The sequence below is a fragment of the Topomyia yanbarensis genome, chromosome 3 (genome assembly GCF_030247195.1).
Source record: "Topomyia yanbarensis strain Yona2022 chromosome 3, ASM3024719v1, whole genome shotgun sequence".
NCBI lineage: Eukaryota > Metazoa > Arthropoda > Insecta > Diptera > Culicidae > Topomyia > Topomyia yanbarensis.
Genome location: NC_080672.1, coordinates 177,715,546 through 177,737,007, shown reverse-complemented (window position 1 = coordinate 177,737,007; position 21,462 = coordinate 177,715,546). Strand labels below are relative to the sequence as shown.

Genomic DNA, 21,462 nt, shown 5'->3' with positions numbered 1-21,462 from the left:
CTTTGGCCACTTCGCAAAAGTTTTGAGGGATAAATTGAGTCTTCTTTTGTCAATAATAAGAGAAAATTAAAGATTTTGTATATAATTCGACCGTCAGCAGCAGTGATGCTATGAAAAGTAAAATTTTTCATAAATCTTCAGGGCATCAATCGGTTTTTGCTTAATAACTTTTTCCACAAGCATCAGATCGTTTTGTGTTCTTCTAGACTTTGTTTCCTTGACAAATTTCCTATAAAAATCAGACATCTATTGTCTTTTAGGAGGTAACGGGCGACTCTTGGAAGAATTCATTTGCAAAAGACGTTTTCCCCATACGAAATCCCATGTAAACTTTAAACCGTGGGCGCAAAAATATAGTTTCACCGATCGAACTAAAAATTTGCACAGTTGTTCTGGGAGCTAAATGGGACCCAAAAAGTTACTCGGAGCGAAATTTTATTTTTTTCATATAACCATGTCCCACTCTAGTGTACGTACATGAGCCGTAGAAAAGGCTATGTGAGCTTGCAACTTGTTGCTGTGATGCATTTTTTTCTTGAAGGGAATGAGTGTTTCACCTATTCCTTTGGTTTACCCGTCAAAAGCCTTGGCATAGTAGCAGATATTTCCTCTGCTGACGTATTCAACCTCTCAATGTTATCTACAAACTTTGATACATTTTTTAAACATTGTAATAATGGCATGATGACGTGAATAAAGTTCATCAGATGGTTCAGTGTTATCGTCATCTTGTATATATTCGAGCTGTTCTTTGTAAATCACTCTGTGGCTCCTAGAGGAAGTGACTTTTTGTTAACGTTGTGGAATTTGCACTTGACTATATCTTTCGCGCAATATATACAAGGGTCTGTTCTAAAACTACTACTCCTGGTGGAAAACTGCAAATGGGTGTTTTATTAAAGGGGAAAGTAAAAGTGTGAAAAAACACTTTTTTGCGAATTTTTTAGAACTTTGCGTGAAACAAAGTGTGTCATTTCAATAACATGGTGTAATTTTTCTATGCAAAAATATCGACAAACGACTCAGTGACGAAGCTTTTTGTACAACGTCTGTGGAAAAGACATGATTTGCGGTGTTACCTGCCATTCAAAAACTACTTAAGGTTGCACAGAGAAAGGGTAAAATTCGCAAACGAAAAAAGCAGTTTTTTTTCCACACCGTATGTCAGATCTTCATAAAAATCAATCAGCGTATGTAGAATGTTGTTACAGTACTGCTGATTCATTTTTAAGAAGATCTGACATACGGTGTAGAAAAAAACTGCTTTTTCCGTTTGCGAATTTTACCCTTTCTCTGTGCAACCTTGACCGATTTCATACTTGGCATACATTTTCTATATTAAAAATTTATCGTGAAAAATAGCAATTTTTATTTAAAATGAGTAAAAGTAAAGTAAATTTATCTCAAAAACTCAAAGTAGGGGTTAGGTATTTTTTACATAGAATGTGTATGCAAAGTTTGAATGAAATCGGTTAAGTAGTTTTGGAATGGCAGGTAACACCGCAAATCATGTTTTTGCAGAGACGTTGTACAAAAATCGTCACCGGGTCGTTTGTCGATATTTTTGCATAGAAAAATTACAGCATGTTATTGAAATGATATACTATAATGTACAAAAGTTTTGATAGATTCGTAGTGTTTTTTTCACGCTGAAACCCTTACTCACACCCCCCCTCCCACCCTTAATTAACATATTGGCATTTCTTTACCACCTATAATTTCCTCAGTTTGAACCCTTCCGTGCTAATTAAGACAGAGTCAAATTATATTTTAGAAACATTGAATGTGATCGAAGATATTTTGGAAACGGTCAAGTACGTTCAACTAAGCCGAGATGCTGACTTGTTTATATTGCTGTATATTAAATGCAATTAAAAATAAATTCAGCTTGGACAGGTACCAAAGGAAGTATGCATGGAAGAATAACAAAAGCAATTCATTGATTACAAAAAATACCATCAAAGATGGTACATTTTGAAGAATAAATAGAAGGCTAACTATAGCACATCGTTATTGTTTATATCTATTATCCCTCCGGAAGTCGCGCAAATGGCTCACTGAACGAGCAGCCGCAGCTGCTCTAAGACGATTTCGCTAGATTTCGGTTTTAGAAGCAAAGTGAATTTTGTTTTTATGCTGGCTCTGAGAGGGATTATTGAGCAAAAGTGCATCAGATATAGATTACGCAGTTCACTTATGCTCGAAAATGTAGAAGATGCCAACTTTTGCCTTCAAACTGTCGACATAATAACAAATGATTGCTTTGGTTGGTGAATGAATTTTATATTTCCTCTGCACTCAAGCATTCGATTCTGCATGAAATTTCAGTCAGTAGGAAAGTGAATGAATGAGGGAGGCGTTGAATCTGAATGTCGGTTTCGGTAAATGCAAGCAGAAATAGGTAACTGATTTTGAAATTTCGTGGCTCTGATTACCATCTTGAAGGAAATTAGTTTTCTTCCACTTCACGTTCATTTTATTATACAACTAAGGTCAATTTTCTTAAAAATGCAAAAATTATGTAAACTTTTAAAGATTTCCTACTGATCTGACAGTTTATTCGCAAAACATCCACCCCAAGCATGTAGCGCCCCCTACATATATTTTCTGTGTAAAGATGCCAATAACTTTTGTCAGCGAATTTTCACAAACTTACAGTGTTCCACGAATGTGTTCAGTAGAAGAATACATTTAGAAATATATAGTGTTCTCATGAATTGATCGATGAGGTGATTTTTAAGAATTTATTTTCAATTTCAACCGATTTTCCATACTAATTTACATATAAACTTTGAAATTTTTGGAGCGTCCGTAGACATAACCGATCGGTACCAAAATTTGCACAATTACTAAGGGTCATAAAAAGAATCAGTAGAGTCTGGTGGAGCTAAAACCAGAACTAGAACTGCTAGAACCAGTCTATTGGACAACAAACAGCAGTGGTGCTAGAAAAAATGAATATTTCATCAATCGTCAGAGCATCAATCGGTTTCAGCTTAATAACTTTTTGCTCAAGCGTCAGATCGTTTCGTGGTTTTCGAGACTTTTTTTTGTTAAATTTCCTATCAAAGACACATAACGATTTATTTTTAGGAATCAATGGGCGACTCCTGGAGGAATTATTTTGTAAAAGTTAATTTTCCTTTTTTAAATTTTCTTTGTTCCTTTATTTGGCTATGTCACTCAAATTTTCTTTTTTACATTTTAACGAATTCAATTAGCTAGAGATTACTGGGTAGGGAAAGTTATGAAAATTGGAGCCATAGTACTCAAGTGAGAGCAAGGATGTGAAGTAAACAGATCGGAAAACTAGAAGTGGCAGGGTCATTAAAACAGGCTTAATATCGTACGGGCTTAATCTTTGTCTTCTGCTAATGAGGGTCGAGCTTAGTATAGCTACGAATCACCCAAGTTCACTAGCATGTGTCCTGGTATGGATAGACGTGTCCATCTTTACCGTGACAACTGACAGTTAATTTTTCCATACAAAAACCCATGTAAACTTTAAACAGTGGGCGCAAAACTATAGTTTAAGGGATCGAGCTAAGAATTTGCACAGTTGTTCTAGTACACAAATGGTACCTAAAAAGCTGCTCGGAACTGGAATCTAATTTTTGTCCCACTCTAGTGCCCATCCGTCATACTATCCGAAACAGAGTGCGTCATATCATCCCGGACTTTATGATACAATGCGTCTCCGTCATAATAACGGCGGTGGTCAGCTATTTTTGTCCGCGTCCCTTATCACTTATTTTTATAAAGTGATTCATCAGCAGTGCTATCTTTGAAATGATCCACCTCGATTATGCAAATATTTTTTCCTATCTTCTTTTAATGCAAATAATTAAGCAGTCTTCATTTGCTATATTCTGAATTGCACATATTTTGTCGTATGTAATTTTAAATGTTCTTTGATTTGATGGCATTAGGTAACACGTATCCGCCGGTTGATGCCAATCGAGCTGACATTTCTTTAGACTGGGCAAACTAATTTCTTTCATACTATGTTGCGTTTCGGCTTCGCCTCTTCAGAAACCGACACTAACGTATTGTCGGAATAGATTAGCGCCGGCTTGACGCAAATCCCTTAAAACTAAAACACACTATGTGTTTCAATCAAACGACTGATCAAACGTGATGTCCCGTTCGAGCAGAAGTTCTGTTTATGCCCGTGATGTCCCGTTCGAGCAGAAGTTCTGTTTAATCTATTCCGACAATACGTTAGTGTCGGTTTCTGAAGAGGCGAAGCCGAAACGCAACATAGTATGAAATAAGGATTTGTGCCCTCCTGTACAAAGACTGGTTTTTACCAACAAATTTTCACCCTAGTGAGAAATTTTGGTTTTTACCAAATTTTCCTCCTTAGGGTGAAATATAGCATAGTACTAATTTCTTTGTTTGTTTAGTGTTTTATTTGGCCAACTAGGAAACTAATCCACTGGGTATTTAATGCGCGTGGGGAATACGCATGGTCTTCTCTAAGTGAATGATGACTTTTGAATTATGTGGGTTGAGGGTTGAGAATTGACAATTCGCAAGAACAATTTAAAACCAATTTGCAGCAGTCAATTCAATACGAGGAACAAATGTTTTATTGTGATATTTAATAGTTTACTTTTAGTCCATTAAATCGTCAATCAATTATATTGAACTAAGAATAAGTACTTACTATTTGGAGATGGGGGGAGTTTGATTTGTGCATGATATTAATAGCGTTTAGTAAAGCAGCATGGATATTTTTTCTGCTTCGCGTCTTCATTGTAATATCGCAACGTTTACTCGAACGAGATGGAAAATTCGAGGTTACGGGATCTCAATAAGCTTGTGATAAGACCAATAAAGGACCATTTATAAAATTTATAAATTAAGGAAAGAGCTTTGACAAATTGTGACATAAATGGGATGGGTAGCACGTCATGTGCTTTGACGAATTCGGCCGTTTTACGCACGATTGTGCCATGTATATATAAGAAATTTTATAGAACATGGACACTTTTGCATGTAGCGGCAGTAATGTGCTCCTAAAAAACCTGTTTTAATCCACCTATTGGTGCAATTGTGCCTTTCTCATTTGTCTTAACTACGATTCCATGGGTCATTATGTTCAATACAATGGTGGAAATGTGTATAACATATTCAGTACGATTTGCACATAGTACATACAATGGATCGACAGTCACGATTTTGAGATACTATTGCAGGCCACTAGACGTGTTTCATTCCCACTTCTGCTAGAAAGTGCAAAACCAATGCAATCCACCGCCCCAGTATTTTTCAATGAAAAACGACATATGTGTCGACACTGAAACACCGCTTGAAACCAGCGCCGAATCAAGGAGGAAGATCCGTTTAGAAAGTTATAATTTTAAAGTAGCAACCCCTTACTGCAAACTCCTACCTAAGCTTATACAAGCCAAAAAATTATTAGGATTAGGGATTAGGTTGACGATTTTTAGAGCGATTGCATAACCTTTATATATGAGAAAGGCAAAAATGTGCCAAAGTCAAAAAAGTCAATTTCCTTCTAAAATTTTTTTTCGAGATTGCATCAAATATCAACGTTTCATGCATTTTAAAGTCATTTGGCATCCAAAATACAAATTCGGTTTTGAAATTTTCCCTTATTCCCCCCTTTGAGAATTTTTCATTTCAGTTTATATGGGAATTTGCTGTGTTGTCGCACTCTTCAACCCGTAATTCCGGAACCAGAAGTCCCATCAACAAAAAAATCAACAGCAGCCAATGGGAAGGTTGTACCTTTCATTTGAGACTAAGTTTGTGCTAATCGGTTCAGCCATCTCTGAAAAACAGAGGTGACATTTTTTTCCACATACACACATACACATAAACACAAATACATACACACACAGACACTTTCCGATCTCGACGAACTGAGTCGAATGGCATATGACATTCGGCTCTCTGGGCCGGGATTGGCTTGTTGATTTTTAGAGCGATTGCATAACCTTTCTATATGATAAAGGCAAAAGGGGAAAAACTGAAATCATTCGGTTCGTATTAGACCACGGAGATAAAGAACGTGATAATATGAGAGAGAGTTAGCTAGTATAAGGCAATCTTTGCGTGACGTAATTTATGAATAGCCCACAATACCAATTTTCCAATTCGCTGAGATTTATACAGATTAACGCATCCCTTAAAACTCATTGTTTATGGGCCCTTTTATATCGTCGACAACACTTCCGACAGCCGACTGTCCGGAGTTCAAGTTGTTTTCAATGAAACAAACTCTCGATAAACGGTTACCCAGAGTTTAACCGCCTTAACATCTAGAACATTTATGTATCCTACAGTCAATAAACTCAAATATATTCTCAGACGCATCGCATACTTGAGGCGAATCCTGACTAAAAACCCACCCACTACCCAATCTGGGGTACTCATGGGAGTGTCACTGAGTCGGGGCCTTTCGTTAAGTAAGTACCACATCAACATTTCCTTTCTCATATCCCAAGTTACGGTAAAGATGGTCGTGGCCCAAAAGGTGGTTCTCAGGCGAAATTCTCGCTTGGACTGGATCAATTGTTATTCCCAAACAATGCTCCTCAAGTAATCTGGCTGGAAATCAGAGTCATCAGTCTACAATCTACAAAATACACCGCGCTTACGCATCGCAACGCAATGCCTCTACGTCATAATATCCCAATAGCAGTGTGCGTCATAAGATGCCCAACATTATGACGCAGCACCTCTTTTGGACGTTGGGACACAAGAAGGGTTTCGGATCTTTTGACGCATTATTGTTTTCGGATGTTATGACGCACCCTTGAATGCCACAATGTCCTGGACTTTGTGACGCACCACCCTTCAGACGTTATGACATTGGATGTTATGACATGGTGTCGGCTGTTTTAAAGACCCATCCGACAGTGAAGACTATAAACGATTGTATTCAACGTCAGTCACAGCTCGTCGCTGTTGTGCTATCTTATGACAAACGCCATTTTGGGGTAAACTGAGTTAGATATGCCACATTACTTGTCCAAAAAATCTCTACAAAGTGGCGTTTACAGAATTTTGATATTCTGCTTGGTTACTGAGATATAGCGAGAAACGTGCTGAGAAATTTTTAATTTTTTGCTTCAAATGACTGTGTCTGAGGATTCGCTCAAATTATCTTTATGTATGAGATGTTTTTTTATGTAAAACTATCTGATAAACACAATGGCATAATCATTTTCGAAAACAAAAATGCACAAACTGTGAGAAAAATGCAATTTAAGTTTTAAACTGGAAATATAGCATATTTGGCAACACTGTGACCAAAAATAACTATTTTTTCTAGATTCCCTGACTCATTTCCTTCAAAATGCATCTCACCAATTGTTTATAGACCAAATGAAGCCAAAGATATGAATAAAAGTTAATAATTGATGATTTTTTTCTATGGAAAATTTTCCATGCACGATTATGACACGCCATACAAATTTTGTCATCAATACACACCTATGACACGTGTGAGACCGACTTTTGTTTACATTTTTAAAGAAAACTCGCAATGTAGTTCACCGATTTTCGTAATATTTGAGAGATTAATGCAGAATAGATAGAAGCATCATTTGTTTTCTTTGAATTGTTTATGCCATTTATAAGTTTCAAGATATTCAATCTCAAACTTTAAAAATCGTTTTTCTCGAAATGTGCAAAATGGCGCTTGTCATAAGATAGCACAACAGCGACGAGCTAACGGACTAATAAAAACCTATGTCAGCTCAAACTCACATGGAGTGACTTTCCCTGGGTCTGTTTTACCTAACTATCTTCTCGTTGACAAGGTTTATTTATCTGTTTGACGCTTTGTGCCACGGGTGCTGGGTCACACACCCATAGTAAATAAGTGTTGGTGCCCTGTATGCGGTAAAATTTGAAGTGAGAAATCTTAGAAAATCAAAAAAAATATGTTGAAAAAATTAAACTTTTGAACGTCCTAAATCGATTGTATTTCACAAGAATCGTTCTCTATTTTTAAGACAGCCGAACTTACCACAGTGTTATTCTGACATGAACGTGAGCAGTGCAATGTTCCTGATGTGAAGAAACTAGAATAAATGGACATCTACTCACGTTTTGTTTCTCAACAAATATTTCACTTCGCTAACATAAGGCCGAATATGGCATCGCTTGAAAACAAATGATATTGTGTTAACCCCTTGCAAAGTAAATTAGATGATTTTTGTCTATTCTGGACCTTGTCCAGTGTATCCATTCGTTCCTTGGATAGAGAAATCTTGTCCGATAGCCACTAAGCAAGCAACAGTGGATGATACGACGCGTTTAGAGTTCGACATTGAACAAATTTCACCCAAAATTTTAACAGAATATACAGTTATAGAAATTTGAAAGTGATGCATTTTGATTCCGGACACCCTTTATGTGCGCGAGATACATGCGCGACAGTTTTCAAATAATCAGCTTGTTCAATATTTCGAGTGGGTAATTACCCACTCGAATAATTTCAAGTAGGTAGTATTACCCATACTACCCACGTCATTCGCCGGTCCTTGTGATAAAACTCCCAATTCCTGTTGATTGCACATAATATGTTATTGACACCCGTGGTCTATGTAATTTACCATCAAAACTTGATGCTATGTACTGCAGTGCCTGTAGATGTTCCATTTTATAACACTCGGGGAGTCTCGGCTCGACAAACAATTCTACAACCTCACATAGAAAAGTACAAAGCTAGTACTTTCTGCATCTTATGATATTGTTTGCTCCTAGAGGGTTTACTTAAGATGTATTTAGCCAAAAATATCTGAAAATTTTAGATTTGTTTTTAAATTCAACAGATAGATAGTTGCAATACGTTCATGCTGAAGATTAATGTGTGTTACCCTAACATGGTCAATCAGAGCACTACACTACACTACATACAAAATGCGTTGTCTTATAACCGCCTCTAGCGAATTGTAAATGGTAATTAGGGACTTGACCATCATTTGAATCCCACATTTAGCCAAAAACACAGGCGGTCACTGTGTCATATATTCGCTTGATACAGCAAGGGCATGACAAATGACACTCCTTGCGCGACTTGCATAATTTAGTCTGTCAGTCATTCAGTCCTTGGATCGTAGAAACACTTTGACTTGAGGACTCCTGTTTTCAATCGCCTCTTACAACTAGGGTGCAAGATCGCAGTGAATCGACTCTTGTCTGAGCCGCCGGATGCCGCACGACCTCTAGCCTGGGTTTGTCCGGAAAGAGAGTTAAAAGATTGTTATTAACCTCCTAGTGGACCACAGCCAATAATTTCTATTTTGAAGTGAATATTAGACAATACGAAATACATTAATCGTGGACAACGTGGTTATATTTGGGAACATGCATAAATTACCTATCACTTTTAGGAGTGGACAAAATGTGACTTGTTGTGACATATGGGAGAGTGGGAGTTAGAACAATACGTAACATTGTTTTACTAAAGAACAAAAAATTAAGAACTTGTTACGTTAGATGAGGAGGGAATAAAAAGATGTGTGATAATTTGTTATATGGATGTAGGGGGAGTCAATTTTGGACAATTTTTGCGTTACGTAATTTATGAATGATCCTTTTTTTGAATTGTCTTTCCCACACATGGCGTTAAAAAATACAAAAAACATGAATTTGAAACAATTCAAAACCATGAATTTAAAATTTCTCAACATGCAGAATATTTGGGGAGAGGGTGGGGGTTAGGACCCACAGGACCCCTTCCTGGTTCCGCCACTGCCTATGTTTATTAAAAAAATCTTCTATGGAGTGATGACGAAGAGAATATCGAGTGTCGAAAACTAGATAAGTTTTGAGTTGCCGGCTTATACCAATTCATGATAGTGACCAAACATTGAATTCCATAAATGTTCTTGACGTAGTATAAATGAGAAAGCATTATTACCTGAAAACCTCTTTCCAATGCAAGCTCTTCACTTTTTTTCAACAGAATCTTAGCCAACCCCTGGCCTCTGAACCTGAAATAAATTAAATTTTTATCAAAATAAAATAATTGATTGTGGACAACATACTTAGAATCGACAGACAAAATTCGTATTTCAAAAATTTTGTCGACATCGAATTGTTTGAACAGATTAATCCTATAATTTTGTTCATAGAGTAGTTTGAAGATCTTTTTGAAGTTTTCGTCATTGATGTCGTTCAGTTTATCTAATGACTTCTCTATGTCACTATTCCCATGGAGTATTCCATTCAAAGCTACACCAGCAATCTAAAAGTGGCAAGTATAAACCATTTTAAAATGTCTCTTGTTGTAACCCTACGGCACTCGCGCGAATGAGCAGCCCCTGGTGCTGAAAGAAGATTTCGCTAAAGTTTCTGAAGTTGTTGCACTAAATACAACGGCGCGAGTGCCGAAAGGTTTATAGCTTGATTGTAATCGATATACCTCGCCGTCGTGTGAAATCGCCATAATGCTAATGTTATCTTTTAGTGTAGTCAAACTGTGCAGTTCTAGCAGCCGGTGGCCTTGTCCGGGTCTAGTTAAATTTACAGCTTTATTCAGTGGCTCATCGGCGAAAAAGGTTCTTCTCAGATGATTGATCACATCATCGTAATACTTGCTGGTTATTACCTCCAAACGTAGATTTGGCTCCTTGCTACTCAGCATGATTGTGCTGCTAGTGATCTACAAAACTAATTCATGTTATTTGAACTGCATTTCTATATGATAATATTAATATCTTACATACTTCATTGAATATTTTCATTGCAACTCTAACTACGTAACGATTGACAATAACACAAGCAGCCTATTTTAGACGATTTGGTTTGGTTATGCAACAATGTTATCGTCTGCGATAACAGAATCACAATAAATCTGCCTAGGTATTCGGGAATTACTAAAAGCAAATGCAATAATAATAATATGGATATGCTAATACCTTACTTTATTAGTCAGAAAATTATTCATACTTAGTTGCGTTTCGGCTTCGTCTCATCAGAAACCGACACTAACTTATTGTCGGGTGTATATACTGGACTCCAGTATATACAATACTCCCAACGCAAGGCACTCTGTAGCGCGCCGTGGTGAATTTATTTGAAAACGCCACACATAATTGAATGACCAGTAACTGGGGTGTATATTGGAGTGTGCTCTTTAGTTAGGTTAGGTTCAATGCGGGTGCGATTGAGGATTTGATTAGTAAGGTTGTGTGAAGGAGATTATATTGGTTTATTGAAGTTTAAGCTTCTGCTGATAGTTTGATACTCGGTGCAAACTGGGTAAACGTTTCACATATCATCGTATATGCTGCCATAAACACAGTTTTATAACGATCTACAGAACCAGATTAATTGTAGGGTGATGAACCCATTTTCGCTATGTTTCTATTATCACCCTACCCATTTGAAGCAGTTGGTTAGAGCACTTGTCTTCCATCTTTGTTCAACGCATTGAGTCAAATGGTAGCGCAACAATAGGGGCACTCGATTCGAGTTTTCATTACGCTCAAACAAGAAAATTACACTATTTTCAGCGCATTTGTGTCATTATATTGGCTCTTAACAATGAAGCAAAGCTGTTGATGTCAATTTTTACGCATTCCATTGATTGTAGGCCGAGAAATTTTATGAATTATTGAGGCACCCTGCTTAGTATGGTGAAAATAGACATTTTACCCTATAACATGTGCATAACGGGATTTTCATTTTACTTATTTTGTTTGCGATATTCACATACGTGACAATTGCAGAGTTATTGCGTAAAAAATGGTTGGTTAAAGTTTGAACCTATTATAATTTAATTTATTCGTGCATGCTATGCTTAAAAGTGGCCTATTAGGTATACATATGTGTTTACTGTATCGGTTTTGTTGGCTATTTTCGGCAAAATTAAGGCTAAGAGAAAACGAAAGCAATGAAATTGAAAGACGGATATGTATTCTAGAGCAGTGATACAAATTTTCATGTTCAAATGCCAACTTTCAATTCAATCAAACTGAACCAGGATTCAAATTCAAAGCCTCCCTTAATCATTCACTTTCAAGTTGGCGGGATTTTCATAACTAAACCGTACGTCTTCATTTCAAATTGATACTTTTTCATTTACCAACCAAAGTTATCATATGTACTGTAGAGGCCAGTATAGGTTAAATGTTGACATGTTTTGCATTTTCAAGCTTGCATGAACAGTAAGAAGTATGTTCAGAGTAGTTTTGTTTGAAAAACATAGGCAATATACAGTAGAAAGATATTCACAGGGTCAATGAAATTGAAAATGAATGGAAAATGATTGAGCAACTTAGCTGTTTTAATGAACGATGCAAACAAACAACTGCTAATTGAACATAGTTGGGCATGATTTAAGATTTGTTCCAACTTCAAGTTCAAAACAACCTGTTGAAAATTTGCAGCTATGTTCTAGAGCGAATCAGTTATAAGGGACCATTCATAAATTACGTAACGCTTTTAGGAAGGGATGGGGTACGACAATGTTATGACATAGGGGGAGGGGGAGTAAGCTAGATCGTTACGTAACATGTTTTCACCGGCGAAAAAACATTTTTTTCGAGGAATTTGTTACGTAATAGAGGAGGGGGATGGAGAAATTTATGACAATTTGTTGCATGGGGGGAGGGGGAGTCAATTTCGGGCAATTTTTGCGTTACGTAATTTATGAATGGTCTCTAAACTTAGAACGGAAAACTAGGACTAGGCAGGCTCATATGGACATGATCGAGAGGAAATGTGAAGAGCCCTTTGCCTTCTGCTAAGTAGGAGTTGGGCGTTACACCCAAGTCTATAGCATGGTCTTTGATAGAACATAACTTAACATCATGCTTTACTGCCGACGGCGGCAAAAGAAACTTCACAAATCCTCGCCTAGAACGACCATGCGATCATTATTTCCTTCTTCGGAACAAATTGTGTTTTCCTCATATTTTGTTGAAAGTCGCAGCAACGCGCGATGGGTATTAGCTAGTTATTCATAAAAACAAGCAGAGAAAATCTATGAAGAAACTTAGCACCCCACTATAAGATTCACACCTTCTTTACAACCAAAGCCCCTGTGCGGTGTTTTCATCATGCTCTAATTTTATTTATTTCTCATGCTTTCATAGAAATATGTGTAAGGAGGCACGTCCGCTTGTGTTATCAGTATTGGTATACTATACCTCACTCCATAATTGCAAATTCGGAGAAAGTGAATGGGCGTGAGATGGTGTGTTCCTGCATATTGGTAATGAGTACATGGAGTGAAAATTGTAATGAAATGCGATTATCAGCATTTCGCTGTCCTGGAAAATTATCTTGAGTTATTCTTTTGTTTCCGAATCATTATTTGTGGAAACATTGCGTAAAAATCGCCATTTTTCCAATGTCGCACGTGCCTTGGAAAGTGTCGTTAGTTAAGTTCATGTTTATGGCAACTGGTCGCCAATGGTACATATTCATGATGTAAAATACATCTTAATCAAGCCTTTGATACTTCTTACCGGTAAACTTTTGTTTATTTAATTTAATTCGATCTACCTACCTTTACGAAGACCCAGTTAATGTAAATTCCTAGAATTACTATTCAGTACTACAATAGCAAATAGAACTGTCGTAGAATTGTAGATAGTGACTTCGGTAGGACTAAGACTAAACTGATAAGGGATGCTATGAGATTCGTTCTGATATCGTGAAAGTGATAGCAGCGTCACGATACAGCACCACACAGAATAATCATGACACTTACCTTGAGTTGAGCATAACATTGTTTTCCGAGATTTTAGGACTTTCGCTATATGTATATATGCAAAGCCAATCACATGTATCTTCGTTTTCTCGTTTTATTGTGAATAAACAAAACGCTTGTACTACTCTCCTATTGCGATATTTCGACCGTAGCATAGAGGACATTAGTTCTGCGGTCTTATTGGTACTTGGTTTCGATTTGAATATCATTGCTAAATTAAAGTGGCATAACAATTTCAGATGGTAGTTTACTAGAACAGTTGTTGGCATTATATCCTGTTTCAGATACACAACCAAGTATGCATGGCATATATGTAACCATTTGTACGCATGTCACGCATTTCTTGTAGTGGGATTTCGATAGCCAAACTCTTCCACCCTTGATGAGAATGATTGTATAATGTACATTCATTTGTTATACATGCACTCAATGAAATCGTATAGGACAGTCATGAACTTTCATCTACTTAGGGTAAAGTGCCTAATTTACCCTATTATGGAGTGTACCTCACTAATTTATTAATTACTCGCTTCGTTGTTAAGTACCAAGATGATAACACAAATACCCAGAAAAATGCGATATGCTCGTATTTGAGCGCAACGAAAATTCGAAACGAGTGCCCCCATTGTTGCCCTACTATTTGACTCAATGGGTTCAACAAAGATGACAGATGCTGCTCAAGTGGGTAGGGTGATAATAGAAACATGGCTAAACAAAAGGCTCATTACCCTATATACTATTCATATCTAATATGAATTACAGACATGAATATAAATTAAAACCTTTTTTCTAATATGATAATTTCCAATGACTTGTGTGTTCAAATATTTACACATACCTTTGCTTTCTTATTAGGTCTTTGATCCGCATTTCAATACTGTGTTTGTTTGTTGGCTAGATGAATTGTTTTATCTTGTAGCCCCTAGACTTGCTCAGGGTGGTGAAATAATGTTTGAGTGGATGAATTGGTAGCAGTCGCATATGCGCTAGAGGGAACTCATTCATTGAGCGGGGGGGGGGGGGGGGTTCATCCAAAACACATGCAAGCACCAATGTTGCAAACCAACATAAGGCGGGCAAAGTGGAAACGCTCACTGCAGGTTGCTCACAAGCACTACACTGAAACAAAACTCTGGTGGAATAACAATGACGAGGGCTGATAACTCCTTTTTGAGTTCGCAAGCGAATATTAAAGCTAGTGTTGTAGCTAGGTAATAAGGGCCAATACTATTTGAACTAACGCACGGTGCACTTCGGTAACATTATGGATTTATTATTAATTGCTAACATGAACTCTATAACCTACGTGACGTCACTACGTTCTACTTGCGGTTTGGGTTTTAAGTTATGCTGGTATGCTAGGGTGATCTCTGGCTAGGTTTCCGGGACTGCTGCCGACTGCTTGTAGTAGTTGAAGTCGATACTGGATATTAGCGTGTCGTTACGGGAACCAATGTAGTTGTCGTTTCTCGGAGGCAATCACGTGGATGTGATGCAAAAGCTGCCTTGTCGTGACGGAATTGACCACGTGGTGTAGGGCCGAATTTCGTCAGCAGGTGCGATATTGCTGTCGTAATAGCGTCTGAGAGCCGTGTACAATCTGTCCGCTGGTCCTTATTTGCGTTGAGTCTTCTTCACCGTGATAGATGGACTATTCAGATAGGTCTCTGATGATAATTTCTGTGAATAGAGCGACTTACGGACGTAGACCGAAGCCCGAGATAAAAAGGTTCACTGGGAACCTACCCAGCAATATTAGAAAATCGGCCACATTTCTTATCGACCCTAACCTATACCAGCATTTTATAACGTTTCATATAAATTACCTTTTTATCGTGAGTACACATTTTATTTAGCTTTTAACAAATTTCGTGCCTTTAGCTTTAGCCAATTTTACACTATTAGATATAAATTTTAATATATATTAATTTTAATTACCGAAACTGTACATATTTTAGCACTTTAACTACCTATTAAATTTTTACTTTTAACACCGTATGTATCTGTCACCTCCTTTTATTCGTAACAATTTTTATCCTTAGACTCAAAAATATTTTAAACTGTAAATAGTAAGACAATTATTAACACTGTACACCACATTTTTAAACAAATAACCTAACCAGAAAAATTTAGAACCGTCGCGCACTTCTAACTTCGTTTGTATTCATGGACAGAAAGAAGGTTCAGTATTTTGACTGAGTGTATTAAAGCGCGATCAGTGAGTCTGATTCGGAGAAATAACGAAATCACCCGAACTTTGACAATGATTGTGTTTCCGCTCAGCAGCCGTTATTTGGTCGCCTCATCCGTGGATTGCCCTCGGCGACCGATACCCTAACCCGCTGTAAACAAATACACTAAGGTTTTTTTTACACGGGGGATACGTACCGTGTAAAAAAACCGTGCAAAAAAACCGCGTTAATTGCGAAATCCGTGTAAAAAAAACCGCGTTAATTGCGAAATCCGTGTAAAAAAACCGTGTTAATTCAGAAAACCGTGCAAAAAAAACCGCGTTAATTCCGAAAATCGTGCAAATAAAAACCGCGTTACATTCAATGCAAAAGACTTAGACGATTTTAGGAAAAGGGATGATTTCGGAGTTTTATCAAAAATGTTCTAAGTCCTTTTGAAGGCAAAAGACTTAGACGATTTTTGAACAGGTTTTTTTGTACGGATTATGCAAGTAGCACGGTCTTTGCTTTTTCCAATTCCTTAGGTTTTTGGAAAAGTGGAAACGTCGGATCTTGAGGTTTCCTTTTGTCCCGCACTTTAACAATATGGTTGTTTTCGGTACAGTGTTAACGAGTAGGCACCAAATATCGATGCCTGAGGCCATTTGGAATACCAAGATGACGACTTCCGGTCTAACAGAATTTTCAATAACCCAATCAGTCTGCATATTTTCCGAGCGGGCCTAATGAGCGCATGATAGAGATGTCTGAGGCCATTTTGAAATACAACATTGAGACTATCGGCTTAGCGATATTCTGTATAACTCACAACATGGAGTGTTTTGGAACTGGATTGACAAATATGCAGTTGCCAGAGGTCTGACGTCATTGTAACACCCAAGATGGTTCTGATTATTTAGTATAAATATCCAGCGTAAAACAAAAAGATACATTTATTTTTGTATATTTTGCATTTATAAGATAAGAAAAATGTGCTCATGAATGGATTTACTCGAATTTGAGTTGGTTCGTCTGCTAGAGCTCATCGAGCAAATCTTCATGCGAGACTCAAAGTCGAATCAAAAAGCTGACATAATCAGGGGGAAATAATAAAATCAGGTCTTCGCTGTATTATTAAGGAAGGCGTCTGGTGTAAAGTGCTCAAACCGAAAGTTATTTTGTTTTACGATTTTGAAGGCAAGGAAACAATGCATCTTTTATGTAATGTTAAGCTTTAAATATGTACGTTTATTCTGTACGAAAAAAATATTTGCCTTATTCTGCGCGGCGTGTGACGTGAGACGACGAAACTCACTTTACTTTACGTGACTTTTCTCACCCGATTCTGAGAGTCGACTCGGGTGAGGTGAGATTCCTCATTGCGGTTAAATGGGAGTCTCACGTCACCCGAAGTGACTCTTCAGAATTGGGTGAAGTCACGTAGAGTGAGGTGAGATTAGTCGTCTCACGTCACACGCCGCGCAGAATAGGGTCGGCAGCCACGCAGAGCCACACATACGAGCGTTCCAAGAGTAGACGTCCAACCATTTCCACGTCGAGGAGCGCCGCGGCTAACACGATGACTCTTGATAAAATTGTTTGACACAGGAAATTAAGAAAAATTTGTAAAGCTTAGACTTGTAGTTACTCGATGAACCCAAAAAAAAGTTCGAGTTTAGGAAAATGGCTTCATGTAAACCGAAAAATCTCATATTTTTCTGTAAAATTCGTGCACTTTTCTTCAAAATAATAGAGAGAACAATTTTTTCATTCTGTTTTCTGTGGTTCACCGACAGGCTACACATATTGTGCATTTTCATAAAAAAATCAAGTCAATTTTGTGATTAGTTTTTGAGTTATCGTGTTCACCAATTTGAAAAACGCGGTTTCGAAAAAACGCTATTAAAGGATACTGCATATCAAATTGCATCACGGAAAAAATGACGTGGAAAACGATCCATTTGGTATTTTCTCTTAAAAATTTGGGTGGAAGTAGTTTAAAGTGTATTGTTCACACTGTATTTTTATCGCTGTCAGTCTTAAGAAAATTGTTGCCGATAGATTGAAATCTGCGTGTGTCACAGCAAATACGCGCGAGGAATGCATGGCTGTTTAAAACAAAAGAAGTTCAGCGTGGTCACCGAGATTGCGGGAGACTATTCTAGAGGCTCGATACTAACAATTAAGCGGATAAAAAAGAAGTCGATTTTTTGCCCACTACACCAGACGCCCCCTTAAGATGAATGAGATGTACACTAAAGCAGAGATGATGCTTATAGAGATGCGCGAAGACTGAAGCCAAAAGTTCCAATCGAACCCAAAACAACGGTTCCAAACTAGCAATGTAAACAAATATGGCAGATTTAGGAAGTAATGCGTGGGGAGTATCGAGATTGAAATGAAAAGAAATGCATGTCTGCATCCTGCATCCTCGATACATTTTGACATTGAAAATGTCTTACTGCACTATCTGGGGCAGGGTGTCATTCTAAAATCTAAAATCAAACGATGTCACGTTTTTGCGTCACTATTTTGAACGCTAATAACTTTCTTATTTATGAACGGATTTCCGTCTGGTTATCACCAAACAATTCGGAGTTAACTGAAATTATGTTTTATTGCTATAGTGTTTTTGTATTTCAATAGCACGCTATTGAAAAACAAGCAAAAATGAACAGATCTCGAAAACGTGAAAATTCCCATACATCAGTCAAACTATCCCCGGCAGCGCCGTCGATAGGGAGCAGCTTAGTGATTCAAACGAGCACGAAAAGTTATAAATAAATGTGCCGCGTGACTGTTTGAATCAGTTGTTGCTGTTTTGCCAGACAAGTAACATCGTGCCTATAGCGACTCGTACGACATATTGGAGCACCCAGCACACTACGCTTCTATGAATGACGTCATCCTTGACAATTTAAAGAATTTCATTCCTTGAGCGACTTCATTCTCCCACAGAGAACAGACGTCCATCTTCAGCATTCAACTTGTGTAAAATCTCTAACGGTTTCGAAGGTAGTTTGGATATCTAAACCAGGTGCGCTACTGTCGTCATGTTTTTTTGTGGCTGAGTGCGACAGAATTGACAGCGGTTATTCCTCTACCCAGTCAAACTAATCCGATAGAGTCGGAATCGGTTGTTTTCTTTGAGCTAGATTCCATGCTGAATCCATCCAGGATTTCGAACCGGTTCCGGAATCGATTTGACAGATAGTTGGGATAGGTTGGTGTGGCGGCGCTAGTGTTTTTAGTATATTAATTCAAATGTTTACACACGTTTTTTAAATATTTTTGTTCGATCATGGATGTCTGTTCTCTGTGATTCTCCCTTCGAACGTCGGGCCGTAAAGAACAGCAGTAGCAGTCATGCATGTTGACAATACGCTGCGATGAGTGCTGCATTTGATCACTGCTACCGCTGGGGGTGATCCGATGTAAATAGCGTGCGGCTGGAAGAGTTGGCAAACCTCAGTTAAAGCTGAATAATTGTTCCATTCTGCATGTTGTTATTGTTAAATTAAAAGTCCTTTTAAAGGTTATAACAATAAAGAACAAATTGGAATATTTCCAATCATTGACAGCGATAATCCAATTGCGCAGTTTATATTCGTTATTTGTAGCTTGCGCGTATATCGACAATCTGAAATTTGCAACAATCTGTCATTTGTTCCAATTAAATTTAAGCTACTTAAAGTACATTTCCAGGCTGAAATTGGTGAAAACCTGTGATTTATTAAATATAATCTTTCGGAAACATAATCCAAAATTCTGCAATGATTTAGAAAATTGGAGGATGTGGCAACACTGCTAACTAGCGAAAGCCGTACTACTCCTTCTATCAACAATGCGAAAGCGATAAAAGCCGATGTCACGTTTCAAACTATCAGTATTTCAAATCATCTGCTGAAGGGGAAGGTTGTTTGTTTCTTTCCAATTTTAATTATTTATCCGATGTAAGTAGCGCGCGGCTGGAACAGACGGCAAACCGTAGTTGCGGCTGACTGATTGTTCCATTTCGCATGTTATTTTTGTAAATTAAAAGCCCTTTTCAGGGCTATAACCAACAAAGATGAACAAATTTGAAAAATTCCTGACAATGACTGCGATAACCTAATTTCGCCGTTTATATTCGTTACGTTTTGCTTGCGCGTACATTGACAACCTGAAATTTACAGCAATCAGTGATTTGTTTAATATTATCCTTCCGAAACAATACAAAAATGTACAGTTATTTAAAAGTATATTGCCATGCTGAAATTGGCGAAAACCAAACCAAATCCAAAAGTCTGCAATATTATAGAAATTGGAGGATGTGAAAAATCCGCAAATATTTTTTCGTTATTCTGCATGAAGGAAGTCCTTCCATCATCAGTGCGAAAGTGATAAAAGCCGATGTCACGTTTCAAGCTATCAGTATTTCATATTAGATGCTGAAGAGAAAGGTTGTTTCTTTTCATTTCGAAATATTTATCTGATGTAAGTAGCGTGCGGTTAGAAAAGATGGCAAACCTTTTTTGCAGCTGACTAAATGTTCCATTCTGCATGTTATTTTTGTTAAACCAAATGCCCTTAGTTAGTTTAGTACTTTTCATTCCATAGCACGCGTGTTTGTGCATCCCACAAATAGTCCTTTTCAGGATTCCATCAATGGACTCCACATATAGAACATTTCAGAGTTGTTGTTAATTAAACCACCGAATATATAAAGATGCATATGTTAAACTTTCTTCATTTATGAATAATTTGATTTATGACCAGTTATTTTTCTATCGTGCTTGCAAACATTTATTTGATAGCAGGTATTTAAAGATAGATGTAAGGTTTTGTTTGTGAGCATCATAAATTTATGTTCACATTTCGGGGATTTGAATAAAACTTTTTTAAAACTTGAATTTGTCACACTACAGATTATCAATTTTAATTTAAAAATTCAACAATTATCTCTAGTGAAGAAAAGCATGCCTGTGTGTAGTTCTGAAACAGTCGATGACATTAAGATTTTAATTTGGCCACGGATAATATTGCTTGCTCATAAAACTGGCTGCATTTTCAATGTCATCGTGGTCGTGTCTTGTACACAACCCTTAATATTTTTTCTAGTGCAACGAAAAACATGTAGACAGGCTCAGTAACGTAAATCAATGCGTTTCCAAGTTACATGATTGAGTATTGTGGGAAATATTTCAAAAAAGGAATTCGCCAAGCATTCATTAAAACTACAAGTCACTCGCTGTTTACACAATATTCCTGGTTGCCAAAACTAGCAGACAAATAATTTGTAAAACCGTGCAGCCAAATTTACTGTGTTCTCGCCGCGTGTCTTTATATTTAAAACATCGTCTTGGCACTAAAATAGAAGTCACCATCTTAGATGAAAACATGACTTCCGGAATTGACATCTGGTATCTATTCATTAACGCTATTACAAAAATTCTCACATTGTTGTGGTAATTGAAAATTTTACTAAACCGAAGTAGCCATCTTGATTTTCGAAATGGTCTCAGACATTGATATTTGGCACCTACTCGTCAATCCCGTTCCAAAAATACTCATATTGATTGGGCTTTGGAGAATTCCACAGAACCG

General features: G+C 37.3%; 1 protein-coding gene across 3 annotated transcripts in view; it reads right to left on the bottom strand.

Annotated features, from left to right (window-relative positions):
* Positions 1-14,685, bottom strand: part of LOC131693351 (arylalkylamine N-acetyltransferase 1-like) — a 41,417-nt gene extending 26,732 nt beyond the window's left edge. The window contains exons 1-4 of one of the 3 annotated variants that reach the window (XM_058981107.1): positions 13,706-14,685; positions 10,409-10,648; positions 10,032-10,231; positions 9,905-9,977 (exon numbers count right to left, since the gene is read on the bottom strand). In XM_058981107.1, coding sequence (XP_058837090.1) covers positions 9,905-9,977; positions 10,032-10,231; positions 10,409-10,630 — 495 coding nt within the window. In that variant the 5' untranslated portion in view covers positions 10,631-10,648; positions 13,706-14,685. Of the gene's footprint in view, positions 1-9,904; positions 9,978-10,031; positions 10,232-10,408; positions 10,657-13,501; positions 13,686-13,705 lie in introns of those variants that run through there. The other 2 variants (XM_058981106.1, XM_058981105.1) reach the window with 2 other exon arrangements.
* Positions 14,686-21,462: the final 6,777 nt, after the last annotated feature.